The sequence below is a fragment of the Musa acuminata genome, chromosome BXJ1-8 (genome assembly GCF_036884655.1).
Source record: "Musa acuminata AAA Group cultivar baxijiao chromosome BXJ1-8, Cavendish_Baxijiao_AAA, whole genome shotgun sequence".
Lineage (NCBI taxonomy): Eukaryota > Viridiplantae > Streptophyta > Magnoliopsida > Zingiberales > Musaceae > Musa > Musa acuminata.
Window position 1 is genome coordinate 6,690,781 of NC_088334.1, and position 9,981 is coordinate 6,700,761.

The 9,981-nt window shown below is 37.3% G+C and overlaps 1 protein-coding gene across 1 annotated transcript; it reads left to right on the forward strand.

Moving 5' to 3' along the window:
- The first annotated feature begins 4,997 nt into the window (after positions 1-4,997).
- LOC135587288 (uncharacterized) lies at positions 4,998-7,936 on the forward strand. The gene is made up of 2 exons (XM_065078526.1): positions 4,998-5,492; positions 7,598-7,936. The coding sequence occupies exons 1-2, from the start codon at positions 5,123-5,125 to the stop codon at positions 7,627-7,629; spliced, it is 402 nt and encodes a 133-aa protein (XP_064934598.1). The 5' UTR covers positions 4,998-5,122; the 3' UTR covers positions 7,630-7,936.
- Positions 7,937-9,981: the final 2,045 nt, after the last annotated feature.

Below are 9,981 nucleotides of genomic sequence, written 5' to 3' on the forward strand. Positions count from 1 at the left end.
TATTAGTTTTGAGTGATCGAAAATTTACTTAGGAATCTCATAATTTTGAGGAATAAGCAAAAGACATTAACTAGCTTAAGGAAATCGAGGATTATGAATTTAAGTTCATATTTCTAGATACAAAGATATTGGCAAATCTCATTAATGAAATTTCACATTATGGAGAATTCGGAGATCATTATAAGAATATATAATTTTCCATCAAATATTATGTTCAAAATATTTTTTTATTTTGTCGAAGAAAATACAAAAGGTATTAACATTAGAGGGGAACATTAAGATAATGTCAATTTAATGTAAAATAAAATACTTTAATTATAATTTTAAATAAAATACCGAAATGAATTGCAAAATGTTGTGACTTGAGGACTACTACCCTTATCCAGAGAGACATCATCTCCTCACGGAGGTGTGGCCAAATAGTTCACGCAAGCAGTGTAAGAGGGATCATAAGCTGTTTAGCCTGTTCATTTCAACGAACCTTTAAAAGAACTCACCTATTATATATATTGCGGATCTCACCGGACATGGTAACCATGTAAATGCAATTATGAAACCTCGGGACGAAGACGGGGTGTCACGTTGGATGTGCCACCACAAACTCGGGACGACTATCACCCCCCGCTTGCGCCATCTAGAGTCGCACGAGCTAGCATCGTGCCGACAAGGGCCGCATCGGAAAGCTCGGGACGGTACCACCCGATGTCATTCTGCACATACCGATCGGCAATCTTCCGAAGGTACGAACTCGTTGTCCGAAGAGTTGGCCATCGTACGCAGATCGCGTACAATCAACCCTTGGGCACCAAGATAAAAGCCCTCAACCAACATCATCTGGCAAGGGGGGCGAGCTTTCTACATAAGTTCCACTCAATATTGACTTAATCTTCGGAGGGGCCTAAGTCAAAAAACCCCTCCCGACCTAGGCCAGTGTGTAGGAACCTAACGGCGATGAAGCAAAGCGTATCCACTAAAGAGGTGCATTCGGAACCGACCCCGAGCTCAACCCGACCCAATAAAGGTTTGATCATCACGATGATCTTGGACATCGGCAATCGGATCGAGCCGTGCTGATCTTTGGTTACGACGTAGAGGTTCAACTCTGTCTAGTATGTCAATTGTGTTAGGATCAAGAGCGCACTAAGAGGGGGGGTTGAATTAGTGCAGCAGAAAACTTTCGCTATTTTAAAAACCTTATTTCGATTAAAGCCGATTCAACGAGAATGATTTCAACTCAATCCGTTTCGGAAGGAATTTGAACTTGAAACCTTAAATGAAAATGTATGAGAAGACTAAGGTGATTTGCAGCAATGTAAGTTGTACAAATGAACAGTCGGTTTTGTAAAGTCTTCGTACAATTGAAGTCGATCTCAGAAGATGTTTACGTCAAAGCGTATGTAGACGTAGTTAAAGCACAGTAAGGAGGAGAGGCAGTTTGCTATAAAAGAAAGTTGCTCAAAGTAAATGCAAACCGAGTTTTAGAGTGATTTGGTCAAACGTGACCTACATCCACTTTCAGCTTCCTCCTCCAACGAGGTCACCAGCGTCCACTAGAGGCCTTCCTTCAATAGGCGAAGGCCAACTACCCTTTTACAGCTTTTCTCCTTTTGCCAGGCTTAAGAGACAACCCTTACAAGTTTCACTCCTCTCTTGAATGATCTCAACACTTAGAAAGATGGAGGAGAACTCTAGCTTTTACAACACTTTAACGCCTCAAAGACTCAAGAGTATTTCAAGATTTCATTCCCTTTCATGCAGGAAAGGGTGGGATTTTTATAGGCCCTAATGAGTTCAAATATGGAGCCTAAAAGTATTCAATCCTGGATTTTCAGGGTCCTAACGGTACCACCGTCATTACTGGGCGGTACTACCGCCTGTCATTTGACACTAGGTGGTACAACCGCTCAATTTGGGCGGTACTACTGCCTGACAGAGCTCGGAGACCGAGCTCTAGCGGTACCATCGCTTGACAGGGGTGGTACCTTCGTTGGCAGCAATAACTGCCGGTGGTACTACCGCTTGACAAGGGCGGTACCACCATCTAGAATTCCTGGGAGACCGAGTCTCCTAGGCGGTGCCACCGTCGACCAGGAATTCAAGGGTCGAATGGGCTGTTCTATTCGACCCAATTTAGGTATTTTAAGGGCCCAATTGGCCCCTAATTAAGTTAGTGGATTACCTCCCAATCCTAACTTAATCTACACTCTAACTACAACAATTAAGACATGATTATTGCAATTCGTGTTCCGGTGCGTCAATCGCTTCTTCCGGCGAGCTTTCGGCATACTTCCGGCGAACATCTGACAAACTCTCGGTATACGATGGCCAGTTCAGACTCCCAGCAAGCTCTGGACTTTGTGACGATCTTCTTGGCAAGTTCCGACGAGCTTCTATGGCAAGCTCCTGAACTTCTCGGTTGGTTCCCGCAGAACTTCCGACGAACGTCCGGACTTCTGACCAACTCTCGAACTCCCAACGTGATCTTGATCTTGACTCCAGCATAACACCTACTGCATGTCTTACTGCCATTGTAGTTAATCCTGCACACTTTTCTCAGCATATACATTAGATCAATAAATGACAATTGACTTCATCATCAAAATCTGAGATTCAACAAATTGTTCTCTCGGTGAACTTCCAGTGAACTCCTGACGAACTCTCAACGAACTCCCAATGAACTCTCGACGAACTTCCGACGAAGTCTCGGTGAGCTCCCGACAAACTCTCGGCAAGCTTCCAACAAACTTCCGGCACATCATCCGAATCTTTGATATATCGTCCGATCTTTAACTCCAGCCCAACATTTACTTTATGTCTTACCGCTATCGTAGTTAATCTTGCATACTTATCTCAACATATAGATTAGATCAAATAATTTACCAATTGATTTCATCATCAAAATTTGAGATTCAACAATCTCCCCCTTTTTTATTATGACAATCAATTGATGAAGGAGTTAACCTCAACTCCCCCTATCTATATACCATACTTAAGAAAGGACACTCTTGAATTCAAGGCCTTTGAATTCAAGCATCAAACCGACAAGTTATATTTAGTTAAACTTATCAACGATATTTATCATCATTTACTAATTCAAAATATGATACCACATATTTATAAAAATGATATCAAGTCATGATATCCATTTTCAAATTCAATATAAAGAGATGATTGACAATCATCATCTTCAAGTATATGATGCAAATTTCAAATATAAAATTTAGCAAGATGATAATTCTCGATAAAAGATAACAATTCATCGTTCCGAGGCATGATATAAATTGTAAATAGCAAGTTAAGCTCATGATGCCTTATCATAATGATAGACAATTATCAAATATTCATGAAATATTTTAAGTATCTACAATGTATATGAAATACATTTTGATATGTTTCAAGCATTTGCGATGTATTTGACGATTTCAATTATATTTCAAGCATTCTCAAAACTTCAAGCATTTAGCATTCACAAAACATTTAAGCATTTACGATACATTTTATGCATTTATCTAAAACATTCATAATGCCAATTATATTTCAACCATTTGCAAAACTTCAAGCATTTAGTATTCGTAAAACATTCAAGCATTTACGATAAAATACATTTTATACATTTATCTAGAACATTCATAATGTCAATTTGTTATCAATGTGTTATGATACCATTTCTTCCCCTTTGTCATCAATCAAAGGGAGAACCATTCAATAATGCAAGTGTGTTTAAAAAAGAAAAAAGTAAGTTCCAAACCAATTTATCTAAACAAAAAAAAAATGAAGGTAAACAAAAACTTTGCTTGATAACTTCTTTTAGATAAGCTAACATTTTTAGTCAATGGGTTTTTAGTTCTTCTTTAGATGTGCAAGTTTATTTTTTCCTTTGTCATAAAAATAAGAAAGGATTTGAACCATATTCATCTTTAGATGGGTAAGGAAAGAATTCATCAAGAACTAAATTCATGAAAGGATTTGAACTGAGAGATGCATTTATCAATATTAACTTAATTTTTGGAGGGACCTAAGTCGAGAAACCCCTCCCAGCCTAGGCTAGTTTGCAAGAACCTAACGACAATGAAGCAAAACGTGCCCATTGAAGAGGTGCATCCAAACCGACCCTGAGCTCAACCCGATCCGACAAAGGTTTAATCACTAGGATAATTCTGGACATTGACAATTCAACTGAGTCATGTTGATTCCTCTTCACAATGAATACACAGTATTTTGAATCTCTAAACAACATCTAACTTTAAGCTATTAGTTTTCCTTTTTTTTCACATATAGTAAATAGTTAAATCGGAATTTCAATGAAATTAATTGGGACTCACCATGTTGATCACCCAAATTTGCATTTATTTTATATTAAGTTGATTTCGAAATTTTGTCGGCTTTTATTGATTTTGGTCTATTAAGTTTGGTTGATTTATTGCAAACATGTGAATTGAAGTCCCAACAATTGAGATCTCTTTTTTTTTTAAACTTCATTTCATAAAGATGTCTCTGTTGAGCCATTCAGGTTGATTAATATATTATTATAAAAAATAATAATTCTCATATTTGAATTCACGTGTGAACTTGATGTAGGAAATGTATTCCATACAAGAAAACAAAGACACTAATAGTAATTCACTCAACCTCCCAATAGTAGACTGAGGCAATGCCCATTTGGTAACTCTCACCAGGGTCCCACATTCCCGTCCGACCACCTCGCTCTGCGTACGCGAAAACACGATTGGTCGGTCCCACCCGGGTCCCATGCGTCCCGTCAGTCACGTCCGCAGAAGGTTGTCAAACGGGTACGGCATGTTTCTCCTGTTCGGAAAGCAAAACAAACACGTATTATCCACATGGCAACACACTCGTCAACTCACAAATTTACTGTGCGATCGATGGGTCGGACCCACACCAACACAAAAGACGGTCCTCGAGTTAGCCACCTCAGTACGCGCGTATAAAACGGAAAAGAAACGGGACATTCGCTCCCCTCCCCTCCCATTCGATTTATTCTTAATTCTACTTTGTACACGGCCTCATCCGACTCACCAACCTTATATACTCCCAGTGGTCACCCCCTCGGTCCTCCCACCTGCTGGTCTCTTTCTTGCTGCTTTTTAGGGTCCGTGTCGAGATGCGTGCTTCTGAGTCCGATATGCGTGGCGGCTACCAGCAATCCCGGCTCCTCTACGAGCTCTGCGCCCTCCTCCTCGCCGCCCTTCCCCTCTCCCCGGCCACTCCGGAGGCCGGCGTGCCGGCGCCTGGGTCCCGCGCCACGAGGCGAGCCCAGGTGTCGCCGGCGGGGTTCGTGGCGTTCCTCCTCGGGGCGTCGCTGGCGATGATTCTTTGTGGGTCCGTGACTTTCTTGATCGGGTTCTTGTTGATGCCCTTGGTGATCGGTTTCTTGATGCTACTATATGTCGTGGGCATCTTCTCCAATTTGTCCGGCTTGTGGAGGGCGATCCATTGTCCGAGATCCTCCTCGAGCCCTAAGGAAGTATCAGGTACAGATCCATTTCTGCCGTTATTTGTTTTTATTATTTATTTACTTAATTATTTACCTCTTCCTTTATCTATTATCGATTGACTTTTCTCTTCGGTTGGATGTTCGAATTTCTTCAGGTTGTATGTGTCCTATTATTTGTTGTACTGATGATTAATTGCGTCTTAAATTGGAATTGTTCTGATAATTAGTTAATTTCTTCATAACACACTCATTGGGGATCAAAACGCCCTTACTTCCAGTTGTAGTTTAGAACTCTTTGGAATTTGTTTGTTGAGAATTATGTGCTATCTTCTGGGGTAGTGATTTAGTATCTATTCTTCCCTAAGAACTCGAGCTTGTGGATTTTGCTATACTAGGCATTCATGATCCACATATGGATGTGTTGTAGGATAAGCTCCTCTGTCATCAAATATGATCTATGACAAGATATATTGTAAGCAATTGGAACAAAGAAATATTTTTCTGGATTTAGTAGTTGTTGAATAGAGAAAAGAAGATATTAGTTGAGATGAACAAAGAAAAAAGATAAATATAATATTCACTTTAGCTCCACAGATCTCACACATGCACGATGAAATCATACAAAAAATAAATCTTTAATTCGTTCAATCATTGTATTCTTTTTTAGTTACAATTTTTTTCTCTTTTTATATACTCAAATAAAAAAATATAAATATGTACATCGAAAATATGCAATTAAGAAATTTATATCAAGGCAAACAATAATTAATTCTTTCCTTGAGAAGATAAATGTTATATCTGTGTTGACTAATAAACTTCCTTTTTAATGATATAGCTGATTTATAGACTTCCATTTTTATAGAATGATGAAACTTTCTTATATAAACAAAAACTTCACCGAAATCAAATTATGATTTCTTCTACTCATTGACTTCTATTTCTTTGTCTTGTGCAATCCTTGTAACTAGTGTAGCAATATGGAAGATGTAGTCATTAATGACAATTACAAAATATTTCTTGTCTAATGTACTTTATTTTAAAAAAAATTAAATGGTCGTGCATGAGAATGTCATTATGATTATCACCCTATGGTGATCTCGTTGAAGTGATTTACATATAACAAACTAGAGACCCTATAAAGGACGAGTATAAAAGTGCTGAGCAGTGGTGAAATCACTTCATGACCCAGAAAATCACCTAAATATCGGTGTGAAATGTCAATAGAAGAATCTTAGTTCAATAGTATAAGGGGGATGAAGATGAGAAACATGGCAATATTCAATCTGTCTTAGTTTATGCTTTTATAGGAATCAAGATTTATCATTGTAATTGGTCTTAGTGAGACAGATGTTATTTTAGAAAGGTTTTGGGAGACTAATGTGATTTGGTCATAGAGGTGATTATAACTCCCATAGGGATAGAATTAAACAAATAACTTCTTGTGCATTGGAACTCATCCCTATAGACCCAAATCCATTAGAGTACTCATTGTAGTCCATGAGGCTGAGGTCGTAGTAAAAGTGTTTGTTTAATTACAATTTTTTTGGTCATTTTCTAATGTATTGTTGGTTTTCTGAAGCTTTGGATCTTATATTTGAATGTTCACCCTTTGCTATCAGCATCAATATGGCGCCCATCATATTGTTATGCCAATTTTTTTTAGGAAAAAAGAAAAGAAGTTTTGTAATTTTAGATTAGATGAATATGTTAGTTGAGAATAAGTTTTAAACACCGGTCTGACTAGGATTGGTTTAGGACGATGTGGCTCATTAATGATTGGCATCCAAACACCACTTGATCACACATAGTAGTGTTTGAATTGTCATATTTAGGAGATGAGGCATGGATCACTAGAGAAAATGACCAAATAGTTATTAATTGTTCTAGAGGTGCATCTTTTATGATCTTATGGTATATACCTGTGGATTGCCCAAGTCACATTTGAAAGCTTGCAATTTCGTAGCCTGATCCAATAAAGAGTCAAATCTTGTTTCTTTATCAATGTTCTTCTCATATAAATACGATTCATTTTAATGATTTGCAATCATGTTTCTTTATCAATGTGCAGTGACAAGGATAACGTGAATCATTCTGGAATTTCCTCACTGTAATATATTTGTGACAGACTTTTCTTTTTGGCAGATCCTCTCTTTTCCAAGCTTCCAACTATTTGAACATTGTGTGGAAACAGATTACATCTCCTGTAGTTGTTGCCAGATGCGGCAAGTTTTTGCTGGCCAAGAATACCACTCGAAATCAATTCTAGAATTTGCTCATCGGGCCAGCTTACTGTCCCTTCTTCCCCCCCCTTCAATACCGTGGATCTGTATTGGTCTTTACACTTCACCCGTTCTGTAAAGATGGCAAGAAACTATATGCGATGGTTTTGTCCTGTTCATGTGTCTTGCTCAGCATTTATTGAGCAGATTACATGTACCAACTATCTCATGTTTTAGTAAGGTCATCATCTCAATTGCTGAACCCGAACGAAAAGTTTTAAGAGGTTCCGGATGAGATGCCACTACTATCTATATCTCTGTGATAACATGAGAAGGTGCCAACGAGCGGAAGACATGGCACATAAGACGCTCTCAGATAATGGGAAATTTGTTGGCTCTTCCAATAATTTGGTGAGGCAAGTCACTCTGATGTTTTTCATTTTCTTGCAAAACAATTTGGTGACAGAAATGGTATCGACTTTGGAAGTTCCGTCACTTGTCAATTGGTTGCCATACATACGTACCCCTTTCAGAGACCGGATGGTGTATATTTCTCACATATATTCCGCCCCTTGACATTCATTCACCAAGCAAACTTTGGTTAATCACAAGTAACTATAACTATCTTGGCTATGATATTCCCTAATATTCTACCAATCATAACGAGTTCTAGATTATCTTAATTTTGTTTAAAAATTTCAACTATTGCTCAAATGGATTTTGTAGGGATATGTGTAATTTTAGAGTGGTTCTTGACTTAAAATACTTGTGAAGAGACAAAGAAGAATCTTATTAGCACTGAATCATATTAGTTTCTTAGGTTGAGGACCTTTGAAACGCTCTCTCTATAGCTGAGGACAATGAAATGCGACTTCCTGTCCACTAACGAAAACCAAGTCCTACTCTTCTCCATGAGTGCAGCACTAGAAGAAGCCTTTTAGACCCACCACAATAAGCCCTCCACGTTCTTACTAGCTTTTGCAAGCCTTATCCTAATCTCACAAAGCTGAACATTTCGCTGTTCCACATACGACTCAGCCTGTGGATGAAACCAATCCCTCAGGTTTCAAACTGTAAAATATTGGAGTTGCTGGCATGATCTCCAGAGAAAGCTCCTCTCACTCACATCTTTCTTCCTTCCCTAGTGCTTATGAGCACGAGCATTTCTGCAAACACATTTATAAGCCCTCATGCCAAAGTAAATCCAGGCATTTCTACTCAGGTAATAAATTCTAAAAAGTGAGACGCTGTCAAGTAAAAGTTCATAAACGAAGGCTTTTCAGGTTAAATCGATTTTGTCCTTCGACGTGAAGTTGACATGCAGCTGAATACAATTGGTTGCCGACACTGAGCTTCTATATTAAGCTTAGCCATTTGGATTTTTGTGGAGTGAAGCTGGTGGAAAAGTCCTTCCAAAGTTGTGGAGGAATACAAACCCACATTCGAATATTGTTGCCAAAAAAAGGATCTCAAATAACCCATGGCCATTGTCTAATAATCATATAAAATCATTTCAATCATATTTTATTAAAGTAATATATGTCTTTAATAAAATAAAGTAACTAAGCAGTGATAAGATTTTTTTTTAATCCCGGAATATTAATTTGTTTCATACTTAAGCCCTCATTTTCACTATTTTAACAAAATTCTAGTCAAAGTATCAAAATCAATAAAATTTCATGAAAAACTCAGATTAAATTTGCAAGTTCTGAAATATATAACATGGAAAATAATTATAAATTTTTTAAATTATTTTAAATTTATTGTAGGAAGTATTTTTTTTATAGGACATTGATAAATTGGATTTTTGTCGAACTAAGAAATTTTCGTGATCGTTATCTTTCAAAATTATAATTCAAGGATTAGGTGTTGAATTTTCAGTGGAAGTGAGAGTAAATCTTTTACAAGATTTTAGAAAAAATTTCTAGGCAGACACTCTTCCGCTTAATAATAATAATAATAATAATAATAATTCTTTGTGATGCATAGAAACAAAAGTAAAATTGTTATAGTCAAATAAAAAATAAAATTAAACTAAATATGTAAGATTATTCGATAAGAATAAATCTATTATCGTAAAAAAAAAACTTTTTGTTATATTTGAATGACCATCAAATCTCACTCGTTAGAGGTTCATTTTTTCATATTTAGAATTTTAAGACGAACATTGTTCCAATTACTAATAGAGTAGATAATAAACGTGCAAAATGCTATATATGTGCTTTAAAACCTCTTCTGAATTTGCACATGAAATAGGAGCATTTTGTGGAGATAATATTCCATTTCTGTAGGAAACAAAATTCAATT